The sequence below is a fragment of the Ambystoma mexicanum genome, chromosome 2p (genome assembly GCF_040938575.1).
Source record: "Ambystoma mexicanum isolate Mex_15411 chromosome 2p, UKY_AmexF1_1, whole genome shotgun sequence".
Taxonomy (NCBI): domain Eukaryota; kingdom Metazoa; phylum Chordata; class Amphibia; order Caudata; family Ambystomatidae; genus Ambystoma; species Ambystoma mexicanum.
In genome coordinates, this window is record NC_090923.1 from 1,434,528,323 (window position 1) to 1,434,547,736 (window position 19,414).

Here is a 19,414-nt window from a genome sequence, read left to right on the forward strand (position 1 = left end):
CTTGGTTCGGGCCCCCAACAAATTAACACATCCTTTGCTCAGGCCCTCTTGGGGCCAGTCCTGGCGCCTTTGGCGCCAGGCTCATACTTAATGAAGACTTGTGTTTGCTAACTACTTTATTCAATGCCAGCCAACATGGAGGCACCCACATAGCTTGGTTTCTTGGAACCAAGCTATGCGGTATATTGTTTTGGGTGGGGTAGCCTAGGGACTACTTTACCTGGACTATTTTCTTGATGCTATTTAAATCACGCCCGATTTGGAGAACATGCTTCGCGTTACTTTGCAATCCTGCAACGTGACGTTCATCGTGTCCAGCAGCATCTGCGAACCTCGGAAGAACCGCACCGGAAAAAACAAAGGAACATCGTTAATAGCAGCAGCTTACCTGTGATTCCACTGCTAGCTGCCCTCTGCCCCTGCAAACCACATCCAAGGAACAGCGAGCTTCCCGGATCGTCGGACCTGCAAAAGAAGAGAAACAAGATATTAGACTTTCACAATTGTACCATCAGCTTACCTCTCGAGTTGCCTATCGGCCAGCATCGCCTTGGAACTTCTTGCTCTGGTGAGCACCGCAACCTACGGGAACAAAGGGCAAACAGGTTAGCAAAGGCAAGGCATTTTAGCGGTGCGCATAGCACCTACTTACTGCGTCAAGGCGCTCTCACCATAATCACCTGCCGGTGATTCCGAATTCAACCAACGTCCCACCACGAACTTCCACGCATCTAAGGAGAGGGAAAAGACATTGTTAGAAAAGGCAAGACATCTTAGCGCTGCACACAGCGCCTACTTACCGCATCAAGGCACTCTCGAAACACCATCACCTACCGGAGCTTCCGAATTCAGCCAACGTTCTACCGCGAACTTCTGCGCACCTAAGGAGAGAGAAAAGACATTAGCGCATTCAAGAAAGGCCTACAGTATGACAGTAATAAGACCTACCTGAAAGACTCTAAGGGGAGCATCAATGAAGTAACTAGATCGCTCTCGCCCAAAAGGACAATGCGCCCCTGCCCAGAAGGCAGGGCGGAGAGCACGCCAAAACTCATAATGCAGAACCTCCCCGCTGAAAATACGAGGGAGCGGCTGAGAAGGGCACCAGAGTCCCGCAGCTGGGTGGCGTCCCTGTGGATACCAGGTGAGCTTAACAGCAGTACCCGGAGTTGGAGGTGGGTTGTGAGAAGGAACAGTTGTGAAAAGATGTCTTAGTACTGCCTGTCCCACCTGAGAGTGTCTAGGCAATGGTGTTTTGTAAAGGTGTGTACAGAACTCTAAGTTGCCGCTTTGCAAATGGACTCAAGGGGAACATTTGCAATGAATGCTATGGACGCCCCAGTGCCTAGAGTAGAATGTGCTCTAAGCTTGAAGGGCAGCTCTCTCTTAGCAAGACTGTAGCAGAGTATGATGCATTTGACAATCCACCTAGAGATAGGGGATTTGGAGACTACGTCACCTTCTCTTCCTGCCGCCACTGAAACGAAAAACTGATTAGTCTTTCTTGGTGGTCGAGTTCTTTCATTGTAGAACACGACAGCTCTGCGTACATCCAGTGTGTGCGGGGTTCTTTCTCCCAGGCTTGAAGGATTTTTGAAAGAACGTTGGTAGTTCTATCAACTGGTTCACATGGAACTTGGAAATTAATTTAGGCGCAAACCTAGGGTGAGTGCGCAGAACCACCTTGTCTTTGTGAACTGTTGTGTAGGGATCTAGGATTGAGAGCGATTGTAGCTCACTTACTCTCCTAATGGAGGTAATAGCTATTAAAAAAAAGCAGTCTTATAGTTGAAGTCTTTAAGACTTGCTTTGCGCAAGGGCTCGAAAGGAGCCCCCATAAGCCTAGTCAACACCACGTTTAGGTCTCATCCGGGAGCCGGGTTAGAAATGGGAGGGTGAATTCTCTTCACTCCCTACATGAAAGCTTTAATAACTGGTATCTTCCACCATGACACTTTCTGTTGTGATGTAGTGTAGGCTGAAAGCGCAGCTAAGTGCACCTTTATGGAGTTAAAAACCAGGCCTGAGTCAAGTAAATGAGTTAGATACAAAACAATGTATGTCGGAGAGCAGTTAATCGGGTTAATGCTCTTTGAGTTGCACCATATGACAAACTGTTTCCATTTACTGGAATAGCAATACCTAGTGTTTGGTTTTCTTGCTTCCCAGAGAATGTCCATACTTCTCTGAGGGAGTTGCAGGTGCCCAAACTCTATGACCTCAGGAGCCAGGCCGCTAAGTTCAATGTCTGCGGGCATGGGTGAAGCATCTACCCTCTGTCTTGCGACAACATATTGTACCGGCAAGGCAGTTTGATGGAGGAGATAGGGACATCTCCATCAGATGAGCGAACCAGGGTTGGCGGGCCCACATGGGGGCCACCAGTATCATCGCAACTGGTTCCTGGTGCATCTTGTGCACGATCTTGTTCAGAAGGGGAGTCGGGGGGGGGGGGGGGGGAGCATAGACACATTTCCCTGACCATGTTATCCAGTCAGTTCCCCTTGGAACGGTTCTGGGGGTACCTGGAGGCGTAATCTTGGCATTGAGCATTCTCCAGAGTTGCGAACAAATTGATCTCTGGGAAACCCCATTCTGATAAAACGTTGGAGACAATGGGCCTCATTACAGGTCAGACGGTCCGGAAATAACGGTGGCGGTAAACCCGCCGCCACCGTTGTTTCCGGACCGCCTGATCCCAACTCCTGCAGGCGGGAGGTGATGTTCCCGCCAGGTCTGACCTGGCGGCTTTAGCACCGCCCGCCTGCAGGCCGACGAGGAAACACCGGCAGCATTACGAGATGCTGCTGGTGTTTCCATGATCCCCATTCCCATAGGACTCAATGGGAATGGGGATTTACACCATTCCGCCTCCGTGATTCCCGGAAAACCGGGGTTGTAATGCCCCGGTAATTCCGGGAATCACGGAGGCGGAATGGTAATACGAGTCCGGCGGTAACCAGGCGGTTTTACCGCCGCGGTTACCGCCGGACTCGTAATGAGGCCCAATGTCTCCGTGTAATCGCCATTCGTACTCCACGGGCAACGGGAATTCTCTGCCAAGTATGTCCAGAAGATTGAGTTCCCCTGAAACATGTAGTGATAGCAGGAACATGTTGCGTTTGAGAGCCCAATTCCAAATGTTCTAGGACAGTTTGGAAAGCCCTAGAGAGTGAGTGCCCCGTTCTTTGTTCAGATAGTATATGGCCGTGGTGCTGTCTGAGGATCAGGATTGTCTTCCCCTGCATTTGTGTCTGGAAAGCTTTTAGTGCTTTGAACACTGCCAACAGTTCCCACAGGTTTATGTGGTTGGATGCTATGTCTGACGACCAAATTCTGTGCACTATTTGTTGAAGCAGGTGAGCTCCCCACCCTGTAAGAGACCGTCTGTAGTTAGAGTGGCTTCCACTGCGGGGGTGGTGAAGGATTTCCCCTTCAAGAGGTTGTCCCTCGACCACCGCTGCAGCGAGAGAACCAGGGACGGCGAGACAACCACTAGATCGTCCCATTGTCCGCTGGCCCGACACCACTGGCTGTTGAGCCACTCTTGCATTGGGCGCATGCTCACGCGAGGAACCAAGTAAATACATGACTTCATCATTCCTAGCAGTCGCAGAGCTTTGCGTACCGTCACCTCTCGACTGGCTACATGCTGAGCGATTTGAAACATGTTTTGAACCCTCTCGTTAGAGGGGAAGACCAGGCCATCCATTGTTCGAATTAGAGTCCCTAGGAACTGTTTGACCGGACTGGGGTCTAGGCTGGATTTTTGCTCATTGATAGAGAATCCCAGACTGAATAAAAGATCTATCGTCTTGAGTATTTGACGGACATGTTTTGTAAGAGTCCATTGTTATGAGCCAGTCGTCGGATTGCTTGCGCAGTTGTGCTGCTGCCACCGCTAGTACCTTTGTTAATACCCTTGGGGCAGATGCTATGCCGAAGGGTAGTACCTTGAACTGATAATGCTGGTCTTGTAGCATATATCTGAGGTATTTTCTGTGCGCTAGCAACATTGAAATATGAAAGTGTGCATCTTTCATGCCCAGTGTTGCCATGTATACCCCTGTGATAGCAGTGGAATTACTTCCTGCAGAGTGACCATGCCAAACTCTTGTCATTTTACAAATTTGTTCGCTGGTCGCAGATCTAAAACAGGGCGCATGGTTAGATCCTTTTTGGGTACAGGGAAGTTCACTGAATAAATACCTTATTTTACCTGTGACAGAGGTACGATTTCTAGGGCTCCTTTCTCTTGTAGTGTCTCGACTTCCTGAAGAAGTATGCGAAAATGGTCTAGTGTCAGTCGTCTTGCTTGTGGAGGTCTGAATGTTGGGGACCGGTTGAACTCTATACAGTACCCGTGGGTCACGGCCTTTAGCACCCACTGGTCTGTAGTTATCCCCTCCCATGCCTGAAGGAACGATGTTAGCCGACTACCGACCTGGGAAGCATGGGAGGGAACCCGAATCTTCTGGTCATTTTGAACCTGCGTCTGGGGAGCCTCTAGGGGTAGAGACCCGGCCCCTTCCTTTCCCACGACGCTGACCCCTTTGGGATACGGGGTGGTGTATCCGCTGTTTGCCTGTGGAGAGTTCCAATTTTTCCCGATGAGTGTTGTTGTTGAGAGAAGCGTTGGCCATGAAAAATCCGTTTGGACACAGATCCTCTTCTTGTAGAGGGTCATTGTGTAATTTGGTCCAGTGTTTTCAGGGTGTCATGCTCCTTTTTTGTGGTCTCGAGGGCTTCATCGACCGCCTTCCCAAACAGGTTGGATTCTTCCATGTGTTTATCAGTTACGCTTGCGTCTCTTCAGGAGTGTGCCTGAGCCAGGGATCGACCAGCCATTTCAACAGAATCCAAAGTGTTCTTAAGTATGCTTTGATTCACCTGTCTGCCCTCAGTGACAGTGATGAGGAGACTAGTACGTAGAGGTTTGGGAACCTCCTGTATGCCTTCCTGCAGTAAGGCCCACTGATCATTGGCGTAGCAGGCCAACAAGGTTGTGTTGTTGGCAATACATGTTGAAAACGCTGCGGCGACCGTGACCCTTTTCCCCAAGGACGTAGAGTCGTTTACCTTCCTTATCAGGGGGTGCCTCGCCTGTTGACAAAGGGACCCCTGCCCTCTTTCTTGTAGTAGTCACCACCAGAGAATCTGGGGTGGAGTGGCCTCTGACAGAGAGGGTACGAGGGAGAAGGACGAAAGAGTTTTGCTATACGTTGAACGTCAATTTATCATCCACTGGCGATGGTTGTTGTCTAGTGGGGGTGGACTGGGGAGAATCCAGAGACAGGGCATCAGGATCTTGTGGATCTGGAGACTGCCATGGTTGAGGGTCACCCACATCTGGGTTCTCCTCCCAGCCCTCTATATGATCATGCATGTCCTCAGGGTTGATGAATTCCTCATCTTGAGTGTCTGCAGGAATATCCTCTTCAGTTAGGTCGTAGATATATATATATATATATATATATATATATATATATATATATGTATATATCCAAAGAGGGGTCAAAAAGCCTTGGGAATTTTGCTTTGGGGTCCACAGGGCTCTCATCCCGTGGCCTCCTAGGTGTGGGTTGTTCTGAAACGGAAACAAACCTGTCCAGCCTTTCCATGCAGTTTTCAAATTTCTCTCTAGTCCAAACCGAAGACCTAGAAAGGTCTAGAGGTGGAAAAGGGTCCTGAATACGCTAATCCATCGTAAAACGTCGAGAGGTTTGTCTCAACGTTGAGGATAGTCCTTCTTTGCCCTCAGAGAACTCCTCCTGAGGGACCGACAGAGGTTTGATGTCCCTGTGCCTCTCTTTCGACTTATGGGTGGGTTCTAGTACTCCCCTTAGGCCATCCTTGGACCTCAGCGGATCCTTGGCCTTTTCCGTAGGCCTCGGAGCATCCCTGGACTGCTGTTTCTGAGAATCGGCAGGAACAATCCTTGCTAAACTTTCAGCGACGTCCTCTGCAGACGGGAGGCGCATAGTTTCAGCCAGCGATTGCGAGGGAGTCTTTTTTGGCGGAGCTGGTGCCTTGTCTTCGGCGGTAGCCTTTTTCGGCGGTGCAGTCTTCAGCAAAACCGGAACCCCATCATCGCCGGACGCCTTCTTGTGATGTGTCTTGACGGAACCTGGTATATTAGGGGTAGTGCCCTTTGTCTTTGATGGCCTGGTCGCTAGGTGCATATGCGGCTGCAGCGAGGGCTGCTGATCCAGACTGTCAGCGGGAGCCGCCGGAACTTCCGGTGTACCCGTTGCCACTGAAGTCTTCTTCGACTTGGCCGAAGAATGACTTGGGGTTGTGTGTTTAGTGCGGTGTACATGTTTGCCTTTGTCGCCGGGTGTGACTTTCCCATAGCAGTGCCTAAGCTGTGCCTAGCGGGGCCAGGAACAGACGATGTGGAACACGAGCGTTCCGTCGAAAGGTCAACAACCTCTGGTTCGGAGGTCTGATAGTCACTCTCGCAGTCGTCACATTTGGTGGCTGCGGCAGCGGGAGAAAACTCGGCCTTCGACATACCGTAGGCCACCCACCACTTGACTCTACGCTCCTTTAATGTCTTAGGACGGAGGAGCTTACAAGCCGCGCATCCTTCTTCCTTGTGATCGAGGGGCAAGCACTGGTTACACCGTCTGTGCTGATCTTTCCAAGGAAATTTGCTCTTATAATTAGGGCAAAACCTAAATGGAGTCCTCTTCATAGCTGAGGATGGGTAGAGTGACAAAGAACAAAAGGGAAAGAGGAAGGAAAGGGAGAGGCATTCTCAGATTGTACATAAATGTCCACCCCGACCCCACTCTCCCCTACTGTGTAGGCCGGCGGAAGGCCCAGCCACGTGGTCGGCATCGCCAACTGGATCACCATCCGTCGAAGTTTTGAAGGTCTTTGGCGGAGATCTGAAACAGCCGTCGAAATAAGGGACGGATAGGGTGATCTGAATTATTTTATATAACTATTCGACCAAAGGTCGAGGGGACAATAAGCAATGTCTTTGACGAGCTCCGCATAAGGCGACCAGTATGCTGGGCGGAAAAAAACAATCCGAGGGACCTCAACGCGTGAGGGATCTTGAGTACACTACACGTCACGTAGGGATAGTGTTACAGGCACGCCCATGTCGACGTCCCCTTTCGATTCTCGAAAGACAAGATGCAATACTCTGCGGTTACCACTGTCGGACCATACGCACAGCATGTGATTCTAAGCAGATTAACAAACATCAGAAACACTATTCACGTTTTGCCACTTCCAGAGATTAAGGATCTGACACAATGGGACGTTACACTAAATTCCTGCCAAACCTGTATAACGGTGCATCTTTTTTGTCATTAGTGTCTTGAAACATGTTAGGCAATGTCTTTCCACACAACCTAAATCCCCAGTGGCCACTGGTTGCTAGGCTGGGAATTGGGTAAAAATAAATCACAGACCAGAGGGAAAAGGGTTCCTTTTCAAAAGATGAATAGTCATTCCCAACCCAAACTACTCATAATCCCAGGCTGAGGGTAGTTAGCCTCTGGCCAGAGTGAGAACTATGTGCCGTAGAAGGGTGACACCAAGAAGCTTCCAATGCTGGGTCTGAAGACTGCTCCTTAGAACTTTTTTTGGTTGTATAGGATTTGTTCGTATCAATTTGCCCATGGCCGATTTTTTTAACGCAAATATATGCGGGAAAAAACCCCACCACCCTTCCCACCGCACCCATCCCAAATCCCCCTATATTATTTATCACCCAAACCTACCCCCCACATATATATTTGCGGTCAAAATGGCCACAATAAATTCAGCCAAATCGGTTGCGGGCAAATCGGCCCAGTCAACTTGGGTAATAACGTATTACCGGTTTTTAAAACTACATCATGTTCTGTTTTAGGGCCAAGAAACAAACTGGCCTGGGTTGAAACAGTAAGATGCCAGACAACATCTTTCAATTGAACAACGAAAAAACAACTTGCATCTTTGAAACTCATTTATAGGGCCTCGCATGCATTTTCCAACAACAAGGTTAGCTATACAAATGTGTGTTCAAGGTAACCACCTACAACCTATGTGCTTTTGCACTGTATTTAATCCTTGTTCTTTCCATCCTGCTCCTAACATGTATGTCTTCATTTTTGCTTACAATAGTTTGCCAGGGAACGGGTCTACAAATAATTCTTTGTACATCATTTAAAACAGTACCAAGCCAAAAACATGCTTAAGGTGCAGGATTTGCTTCAGAACCGGCCCCTCAGGTGGTGGGAAGTATTTTGTGTGCACTGTTACTTACTTGAGACTGCATAAAGGCACTTTAGCTGGTGCTGTTGGAGGCCTGGCCCCTGAGAAGTTCCTGTTCGCCATGTGCTTCCTCTCCCAGCTGATGCTGTCCATCCTCTTCCTCCCATCCTCCCAGCCGAAGGTCTCTATAGGCAGAGAGGTGATCCGAGGAAACAGAGCGCAGCTCAGTGCCCACAGCTGAAACACAGAAAAGGAAGCAAGATTGAAGTTTCCTCTGGAGCGGCTTCATAACTACAAGAAGTTCCTGCTGCATAAGAGACAGAAAGTCTGCACTACCCCATCACTCACAATTCCAAAATGTAGCTAAAGATTCACAGCACCACAAACTCAAACTTTCCGCCAGTCCCTTGGTCTGAATAAATGATGTATCAACAGCCAAAGGAATAAAGCCTTTGACGCCTCATGGACAGCAGCTTCATACTTGAATCACAGCTTAAATTTATTGGATGAAGCTGCTTCTTACATCCCTGAATAATCTAGTGCATTATGCCATATTTGACCTTCACAAAGAACACATGGCAGTAATTGCTTTCGCTCTCTCATGGGAAAACTATGCCAACAGCCTGCACCTAGGGATCCTGATTATTTGTTCAACGGACTACAAAGAGACTACAATGTGGTTTCCAACCTCCTTCTGAGACTTCACAGACACATGACCCTAGTCCTACAGGCACTCCACTGGCTCCCAATCAAACCAGGGATGGAATTCAAAACCTTTTCTATTGCTGTTAGGACATCATTTTCAAGGGTCTCTTATGTTTGTGGTCAAACAGGCTGCTAGTGAAGTTCCCCTGCAACTATTTTTATCATGTTGTTCTATGGTAGCCTATACAGCTCCCACAACAGGGGTGCTTTATAAACACACTATTTTAGCCTGAAGTGATTTGATCACCCAGGAGTTGTGCTGTGTTGTAGGCTGATGGCAGCTGTAATTTAGTTTTAGCTTCATGAAGGGTGTACCGGTTTTACCACATTAGTAACCCAAAAGCGTGTTAACAGGCAATTTATTTACTCCAGCGCATCTGATTAAAGGATCCCTGAGAAAGATTCTCTTATTTGGGGGATATCATTGCTAAAACGACGAAGGGGCCTGGAGCATTTGTCTACTGCGGCTACAAAGACCACCACATTTTGGGGCGTTTAATACATTTGGCTCAGTTTACAGACGTTATTCAGTGGTGGTCATATTGGGTATTTACGCCACACGTGTTGGAACAATTGGGACATTTGGAGTAGAGGTTTAGGGTTTCGAGAAATCGTGCTAGATTCAGTTAGTTGATAATCAATTTTGTCTTAAGATTTTAGGTCTTCCTGTTTACTCCCCAGGTTTGAAACTACATATTGAAGTAGGCATCTTACCCATCTCTCAGTTCTGGGAGAGTGCACCTTTTAAGTCATGACTATCTACTCGTTTCAATACTAAGGCTGTTTTATCTAACATTTTAAATCCTATCATGTCCCAAAAGGGTGCCAATAAAGTTCAGTGGTGCAAACAGAAGGTGCTGAAGAATGATAAACTAGTAGCAGTAACTATAGAACAACAAATCAGGAAGCAAACTGTGTTGGAATGCCCGACCTGTAACGGAACATGTATTTATTTGGGTTTCATAATGCATTATACGTGAGGCAGTTTCTGGATCTAAGGAGCCAAGGGGGTCAAGTGATTTAAGGAAAATGGGATGAACTGGGAGAACGAAAGCAGAAGAGGGAGCATCCAATCATGCAACATATTGTGGCATTCGTAGAACAATGTATATGGCAAAAACTGTTCATAAGACTTTTTGATAACTATGGTTAAATGGTTAACTATGGTTAAATCGTCAGGAAACGCCTGTTAAGTGATAGGCCTGATCAAACCAAATGCTCTTATGTTTGTTAGGTTGATTTGCAAATGGATTATTTTTTTTTTTCAACTTTTTTTTTCTTAATTTAGTGTACACTCTTTGCCCTGGGCCTCCATACACTGCATTATTTTTTTTTTTTTTTACTTTTTAAAAAAACTTTATTTAATGCTTGTGGTACATAACATTGCTACAACAACACATATCGAATATATTCGGAATATCAACATTCAGTTCAGTTATATTACAGAGTAAACAGTATTACTGATTTGATGCATCACTGGGCCCTGCCGGGCTGTTACTGGCCGAGTCTGCTTCACATAAATATATCCTAAACGGGGCCCAGATGTGCTTTGGTTTACTTGAATTCGGGAGTGACATTATATAATGTTCTTCACATTCATTGACATACATCAATTCCTTCATAAAGTGGCTCACTCGTGGTGCCTGTGCACTCTTCCATTTTTGCAAAATGCACTTTTTGGCCACTGCGCATGTAATGTTAAAGAGCCTCCTTGTTACCTCCGATTGCTTACCAATATCCCCAAACAGATTTTTGTGGTGTGAGGTCGGCCGGTATCTGAGTCACCTCCTCTAGGATGTTTGCTACCTTGCCCCAAAACGCGCGCACAGGAGGACAGCTCCAGTACATGTGTATTGAATCAGCCCGATCCACCCCACATTTCGGACACTTACCGGGAGTGTTATTTGTAAACTTCGCCACTTTTTGGGGGGTATAATGCAGCTTGTTTAACATCTTGAACTGAATCAGCCGGAGGCCCGCGTTCATGGATACCATCTTGGTCAATTCACAGTACCTCTCCTAGGTTTTGTCAGTTATATTTTCACCCAGATCTGCTTCTCAGGAGGCCTTTATTGCATTTACCGTTGGAGCATTAGCCTGCACGGCCGCATATAGCCCCGAGACGCTGGTTCCAGATCGGGTTGCCAGGGTCATCAGGCACAGGTGTGGTGGGGGTTCATCTGGGAACATTGGCCACCTAGCCTTAAAGGCCAATCTCATTCTATGATATTGTAATATCATCAATTGGTCCCTTCCCATCCCTGTTTCAAATTCCTACAACGTTATGAATCTACCATTAGGGAATATGTCTTTGATTTTAAATTCCTCATCCGGGTCCCATTTGTTTTGTATACCTGGATCATATGTGGGTGCTATACCGGGGAAGTTCCAGAACGGGGCCTCAGCATAGTAAGGCGTCTTCACCCCGAGCCTTCGGTAGAGTTTGAACCATGCCTGTGCTGTCGTACTAACTGGGTCAAATGGGCATTCATCTCCAAGTTTACCTTTAAAGATGACTGACCTTAAGTCGGTTAGGCGTGCAGCGTGTTTTTCTAGACAAATGTGGGGTGAGGTGTCATGCTCATCATACCAATGCATAACAAATTGGGCCTGCGCAGCTAGATAATATAATTCGAAGTCAGGAGCTGCTATGCCACCTTTATTATATGGTTCCACCATTTTTTCCCACTTCATCCTAGCCGCCCCCCGCACCAGATGAAATCCACCGCCATGGGTCTAAGAGTGTCGAAGAACCGCCTACCAGGCCAAATCAGAATGTTAGTAAATATGTACAGTAGCTTAGACAGGGTGACCATTTTCAGTATGGCTACCCGGCCGATAAGTGAAATGGGAAGTTTAGCCCAGAAACGGAGTCTAGTGGAAATCGTATTCAAAAAGGATTCGTGGTTATTCAAAAATAGAGATGTTCTGTCTCCTGACACGATAACCCCCAGGTATCTTATCTTGTCCGGGGACCACTGTAAGCCGTGCGTGTTGCTTGGGCATCTGGTAGCAGGGGTCAGGGGAAAAAATTCAGATTTAGAACGATTCGTTTTGTATCCCGAGTATTCTGCGAATTTGTGCACTGCCTCCATCGCTGGACCCAAGTGTATGTCCGGTTCTCGGATGTATAATAGGGTGTCATCTGCATACAGGGATATTGATGGAGTCAGGCCCGCCATCCATATACCCCTCTGTTCCTGATGTTCTCCAATTGCTGCTGCAACTGGTTCCATGGTCAGGGCGAACAGTATGGGGGAGAATGGACAACCCGGTCTAGTACCTCTCCCCAGCTCAAACCAATCTGACATGGTGCGGTTAGTCAATACCCTGGCTCCCGGATTAGTGTACAGCACCTTGACATTTCAGAAAGCATGGGCCCAGTCCAAATTTCTCTAACACCATGAACAGGTACGTCCATGACACAGAGTCAAACGCCTTTTCGGGATCTAGAGACACAGCTACCGCCTGGGCTCCCGGTTTGATCTGGGCCATGACACCAAATAGCCTTTGCAGATTGAGTGCTGTAGACCTAGTGGGGATAAATCCGCATTGGTCAGGGTGTACTAATATTGGCATGTGAGGCAGGAGTCTCTTGGCCAGAATCTTTGCAAATATCTTGGCGTCACAGTTAATAAGGGACAGGGGCCTGTATGAGGACATCTGATTTGGGGGACGCCTGGGCTTAGGGAGTACAGTGATTATGGCCTCCCTCATGGATGTTGGAAGCGTCCCTACTTCTGTGGCCTCCTCCCACATGGACAGTAATATCGGGGCAATTTCCTCACTTGGCTCCTTGTATAACTCGATCCCCAGACCGTCTGAGCCAGGAGCCTTCCCATAGGCCAGTGATTTAATAACTTCCTTTATTTCTTCAATCGTAAGGGGCTGGTCTAATAGTGATTTATTTTCTGCTAACAACGTTGGGAGCGTAATACTATCCAAGTATTTTCTGAGGTCATTGGGGATTTTTAGATCATGGTTGGCGTAGAGTTCTTTATAAAAATGGGAAAACTCTATACCCTCCTCGCTTGTTGTCACTGTGCCGTCGCTTGCTATTATGCTGGAGATCAGGGTGTGACCTCTCAACTTTCAGCAGGTTAGCTAGGGTGCGCCCTGCCTTATTCCCTTCGCCATACCGGCGGGCTTTGGCCGGAGTAGCCATATACAGCAATTCTCTAGTAGCTAGTTTGCTGAATTCTTGTAGTTTGCTATTAATATATGCAAGGGTGCTGTCTTCATGCAGGGATGTATATCGTTGCTCTAACTCCCCCAATCGTTTCTCCACCTCCACCAGTTCCCCCCTGACCGCTTTCAACAGCCCTGTGGATTTGGAGATCAGGATACCCCTCATCCACCCTTGAACGTTTCCCATAGTATCGCAGGGCTATCTACGGAGTCCTTATTGGTTTCAAGAAAAAATTCCACCTCGGCGTGTAATTCCTCTACCACTGCAGGATCCTTAAGGATGTCGGAAGGCATCCTCCATCTCCTGAGCGGGGGTCTAAGGTTGCCTAGTGTCATGTCTAACATGATAGGGGATTGATCTGACAGGGTGCGGGGAAATATTTCACTTTCGTTAGTTTGGTGCATGAGAGACACAGACACCAGCCAGTAATCAATGCGGGATTCGATGTCATGCACTGAGGAGTAAAAGGAATACTGTCTCTTTTGGGGGTGTAGTGTTCTCCAGGCATCTACTAGTAGTAGTTGTGAAATGATTTGTTGTAAAGTATTAGCTGTTTTTGTGGGATTCCTGTGTGTGGAGGTGGAGTGGTCTAGGATTGTGTCTAAGATAGTGTTGAAATCTCCCCCCACATAATTTGCTCACTTCCACACAAACCAATCTCATGCAGTACATTTGTGTAAAAATCAGGGTCGTCCACATTCGGACCATACGTATTTATCAATATCAGTTTTTCCCCCGCAATGCTTCCCAACACTGTAACGTAGCGACCCATTGGGTCTATTTTACTCCTCCCTAATTGGAACCCACCTGATGGGTGAATCAGGGTCAGCACCCCTCTTGCTTGCGAGGAGTATTCCGTATAGTATCTATGTTTACCCCACCCTTTCAAGAACTCGGTATTGACCTTCTGGAGCACATGAGTTTCTTGCAGCATGACAATCTGAGGCTGATGACGAGTGACACAAGCTCCCACTTTATTCAGTTTGACTCGATTGTCATCCCCCGGATGTTCCAAGTAAGAAGTTTCAATTTAAGCCCTCTGGCCACTCTAACTGGGTTAGCCATGTCTGTATACCCATTTTGCGTTACTTGACTTGCGGTTTCTTAGGAGAGTTTCATGTGTTGCAACGTCACCACGTTTTATAACTTGGGGGACTCCTCCAACTGAGTCCCGGCTCCTGAACTCCCCCCCCCCCCCCCCTCCTCCCCGCTCTGCTCAATCCCGCAACATTTTAATCCCCCACCCACATCATCAACCCCAACTTGACAATGCTGCCCCACAAAAAACATTCCCTTAAACATGTGGAACTTTCCTGAGGGTCACTAGTTGCAGCCATCTGGCACGCTCTAGACAGGCTCACAGCCCGGAAAAAACAGTTTTTGTTCAGTTTGTTCCCGTTACATAACTTCCAATTTTCTTGTCAGGTGGCAGGCGGTCGAGCCTTAACCCCACTCTCTGCTCTGTTGGGTCTCGTCTCTCCCCCCTCGGTTATGAACTCGCATTTTGGTTCGCCATTCGGTCTCCTGGGGGTAATGGGATGGAAGTCTCTGCATATGACATGGCCTCTGTGGGGTTCTCGAAGAAGTGGGCCCGTCCCCTATGTTGTATTCTCATTTTCGCCGGGAAGATGAGGGCATAGGGCACATTTCGCATACGTAGCTGTCTTTTCACCCATTCATAGGATCTCCTTTGCATTTGCACGTTGGTCGAGAAGTCTGGGTATATGTGAATTTTGTTCTCTTCGTAATATAAAGTTCCTTTTTATCTCGACAGCCGGAGTATAGTGTCTCTGTCTCTGTAATTAAGGAGGTGTGCAATTATAGTTCGTGGGGGAGCTCCTGGTTTCGGGTGCGGTGGGCTCTTTCAATCAGAAAATGATCCGAGAAGGAGTCGGCACCTAGGATGTCTTTCAACAAGGCCTCTACTTGTTTCTCCATGGGACCTATGCCAAACTTTTCCAATACCCCCAACAATCCAGATTTTGTTTCTCTGGGATCTTGATACATGGTCCTCACACTTGTTTTGGGTTTTGTGTAATTCTGTTTGAATGTGAGCTATATCTCGACTGTGTTGTAATATCGTGTCCTCGCTTGCACTTATCCTATTCTCCGCCTCTGTAACACGCGCGCTCTCTTTTTCCACACGTGCTTTCAGGGACCCGATGGTTGCCACTAGATCATCTAGTTTTACGTTCACGGCCATTAATCCGTTCTGTACCAGCGTTGCTAGGCGTTCCATTGGGTCAGTCTCCTGTCCATCAGGTAATTGTGGTTCCCCCCCAGCCGCCCCTTGCGGTTGTGAGCTGGTAAAAGTATCCATTGGGCCAATCTTTTTCCCACCTGCCCCCCTCTTCTCGGTGCGGCCCAAGTGTTGCGGCTTCCAAGGAAGGATGGACTGTGTTCCCCCACGTATTGTTGCCCTGTGCACCGCTATGTGGCACAGGTGTGGAGAGGGGGTATTCCTTATGTATCCGTCTTTACCATCTGGTGTACTACCAGTATAAAGTAACTAATTTCGCAATCCTGTGCTGGTGGAAGCCCCTCCCCCCCCCAACCACCACTACAGATCCTATGTTGAAGGGCCTCGCCGGGGGGTCCGACTGTGCTCAAAAGTTGCACGGAAGCTCCGCTACGCCCACGCGGTCTAGGGCCTGTGGTCATCGGTGATTATTGCGCACTTAAAGATATGTCTCTCCACCTGGGTGTGTTTTGATGGGCCATAATAATGTGCAGATACAGCCCAGGGTGCTGTAGGGCGTCAATCTGATGTAGCTCAGGGTACTGTAGGACTGTTGCCACCGTGACAGTGGGGGTGAAGTGTAGTGGGCCCAGGCCGCTGTTATAGCGCACCGTGCAGGGCCTCTCTTTATTGCATCCGCATCAATCTGCCTCCCCATTCTTTAGCGCGGGGCTCTCCCCGTAGTCTGCAGTCACTTACTTTATGGAAGTGGGGGGGCGGGCTCCGGCCCCACTCGTTCCCGGGGCCGGCACGTGTTCACTGGCAAAGGCCGTGGACCGCCGCGAGAAGCCGCAGGTCGGGGGCCGGGTCAAGCTACAGCCGCAGTCCCCCCGGCAGGGAGCAGGGTATGGCCTCCACGGAGCCCCAGATAGTACCGCGATGAGCTGTAGGGCGGGAGCAGGGCCGAGCAGCCACCGCGACTCCGCAGCTGAGAGGCAGTCCACAGCCCCTGACCCCCTCCTCCCGCTCCCACAGGGCCCCGTCTTCCCCACAGGACTCGTGGAGCGGTCACAGGCAAGGGTACAGTCACCTCCAGGCGGGCAGTCACTCGGCCCCCCCTCTCCTTCGTGGTCAGAATGTTGTGGGTTGTGCGGCGCTCCTCCCCCACTCCGGTCCTCCGTCGGATATCCGTGGAGCCCACAGGCGGCCTCGCAGGCCTCCACCAGTCGCCGAAGCCGCAGACAGGATAACCCTGCACCTCGGTACCGATTCCTCCCAGTTTTTTACCAGTATGTGCGCTGGAGCCTTCGCCACCAGGATACAGCTTCCAGTTGAGCCTGGGACGCTCCTGAAAGGATTATTTTAAAAAAGGATTTCGTCCGAGCTGGAGCTCTTGCACTAGGCGGCCATCTCTGATGTGCGCAACAGCGCCCCCCAGCACTGCATTATTTTTAAAGCCTTTGAAGGTGAATGAGACTTTAAATCTCACTCACCTATTACATTTACTTTTGCTCTGGGAACACTGGCCGCTTTTAAGTTATCAGTATATCTCTCCTCTTAGTTTTGGCTCTCATGTTTACCTTTGGAAGCACCCACCGCTTTATGTGTTGTACTGCCAGGGACTCCAGAGTCCCTTTTGCAATGTACTTTTGGGTTCCCTGGTGAGTCCCTAGATCTACCAGAATAGTAGTGGTCATTTCCCTTTTACGACTTTTGTATTGAACTGCTTGCAGAACAAGCCATCATCCATGGAGGGCTGTGGGGACACTGTCTCCCTTCTCTGTTGCTAGAAGCATTTTTTACTACTTAACAGGCATCCTTTGAATAGGCCATTGGCAGTCGTTATATATCGACATTTCTTTCGGGATGCATTATCCTGGGCTACCATTTTAGCCGTGATAATGCACTTAAGGGGACCATGTACACAGCCTTATGTTTCAAGCCATTCTACCTTGCCAGGTGGGGGGAGGACCCCCTTTCTTCATGCACCTTGGTGGCCTTCTTGCAAGAAGCCTGTGATGGTGTGCGTGTGTGTGCGCGTGTTGGCAGGAAGTGGGGTCAATATTTAATATATGCTTCAACTCGGTATTACCCAAATTGTTGGTTTACAATTGTTCGAATGAACAATTGACTGAATTTAAAGGGTCACAATTGACACATATATATATATATATATATATATATATATATATATATATATATATATATAGGGGTTTTGGGGGGTTTGGCGTTGGGTGGGGGTTGTGGGGGGTTTCCTCCCACATATATGTTACAATTGACCTTCACAATTCGGTCAATTGTGAAAAGGTCAATTGTAATTTGAACAGTTGTAAAACAAACAATTCGTATACAACCTTCAACTCAACGGGGTTTTGACAAACTAGACACTTTAACCCCTGATAAGATTTATGAAGAATGCAAATTTGCATGGCTCCTACGATAATTGTGTGTTCCCTTGATGATCCTAACATTTTTTACGTTTAATATGTGACTCAATTTCACTGTTATACCAAAATGGTTTTAAATGTGAACCCTATATGTCTAAAGTACACACATTACCTACATTTGGCTTTCTTCTCTCCCCCCCCCCTTACCTATTTTGCTAATTGCCTATAAAGGGTTATTTCTTCAACCATCCTATTTTACATTTCACGTTTTTTCTTTGAGAAATACTTTTCGGTTGGTGTACATTTACTATATTCACGGTAACGCTATGTCATTACGTTGTGTCATTGTCACAGATATTTTCCTTCTTGATCCTGTCACAAAAAGGTTTGGGGATCTCCCTTATTTTATGTACTTACCAGTTTGTTATTTATTTTTACCTATATTATTAATGGCTTTTTCTCTATCCGCACCAAACTTCCCCTTTTTTTTGGGGCTAGATTTTGACCCTTTGACATCAAACGCTAGAGGCTATGATGTCATTGTACATTATGTGTTATCCAGACTCACGCAGTTCTTATCTATTTAATGTTACAAACCGATCTGACTCATTACAGCTCTTTCGGTTTCTTAACACACTACAAGATTCAGGCAAGGGATCATTTGAAGCACTGTGTGTGGATGTAGTTATTTTGTGCTGTTGTACATAGCATTAGTGACCATACTTCTCCCTCTTTTGTCTCTTTCGCACATCTCTGACAATTTTCAGGCTGAAAGAGGACAGCTTAACCTGTGCACGATAAACATGACACAGGTAGTCTGCACTACCTCTACAACAACCTAGATATTTTACAATGTACATTTTTGGTTGGCTTGCGACATTTCAACTTTTATTATACAGTTTATTTCATCTAGTCAATGATACATCTAGATGATTTTTGGTGATTATATGTTATGTACAAGAACACAGGTATGCAAGATATTGTGAATAATGTTAACATTATGTTGGTTTTAATACACTTACATGATCTAGAACGTGCAATCTTTACTTGTTCACTTAATTTCCTTCTTCTTTTGTGTATTTTTTGCATCCCTTTGTTTTTTAGATTCAACCTGATGACAGACAATAGTATGAACTGCGATGTGTGGGGTACATTTACCAGCCCAGCAGAACTCCCCAACATCATCAAATTGCATTTTCAGCAGTTACTAGTGAAATGGCAGCGCTGGCTCTGCTGAAAACTATTCCCTTGCATCAAAACTGCATTTTGCAGCTACAAAAATTATGGCTGCGCTGTCTTTGCCAAGCACATATAGAGCGAGATGGAACATGTAACACCCCGAGAATGGCTGCCAGTGTTTTCTTCATGTGCACCAAAGAAAAGAATTCAAAGGCAGTGCTGCTATGCTGCCAGCTCAAAACTTCCCACTGAAAAAGAAAATGTTCTGCATTTAAAAATGACTGCACGCTGATGCCCTGTCCATCTTTTCAAAAGTACACAGTTTGGGTCCAGTAAAACAGCTATGTTCATCCATATTCAGGTTGTACACAACAAAATAACACTGGCTAACTCTTCACCAGAAGCCCTCTCTCTCTCCTAGCTCATGTCAGTTTCAAAGCACCATTTATTTGAACAGATGCCTGGGTATTAGAAACAGGACTTGGGCTTTGGAAGGGTTCAGAATATGGATGCGAGGAAGGCTGCATTTGTAAAGTGACATCCAAGGAAAATGAACCACGT

The 19,414-nt window shown here is 47.3% G+C and overlaps 1 protein-coding gene across 6 annotated transcripts in view; it reads right to left on the reverse strand.

Annotated features, from left to right (window-relative positions):
* Positions 1 to 19,414, reverse strand: part of LOC138567588 (autophagy-related protein 9A-like) — a 446,942-nt gene that overhangs the window by 40,868 nt on the left and 386,660 nt on the right. For all 6 annotated transcript variants that reach the window (XM_069645965.1, XM_069645964.1, XM_069645966.1 and 3 more), the window contains one exon: positions 8,267 to 8,451. In XM_069645965.1, the coding sequence (XP_069502066.1) occupies positions 8,288 to 8,451 (164 nt within the window). In that variant the 3' untranslated portion in view covers positions 8,267 to 8,287. The remainder of the gene's footprint in view (positions 1 to 8,266; positions 8,452 to 19,414) is intronic.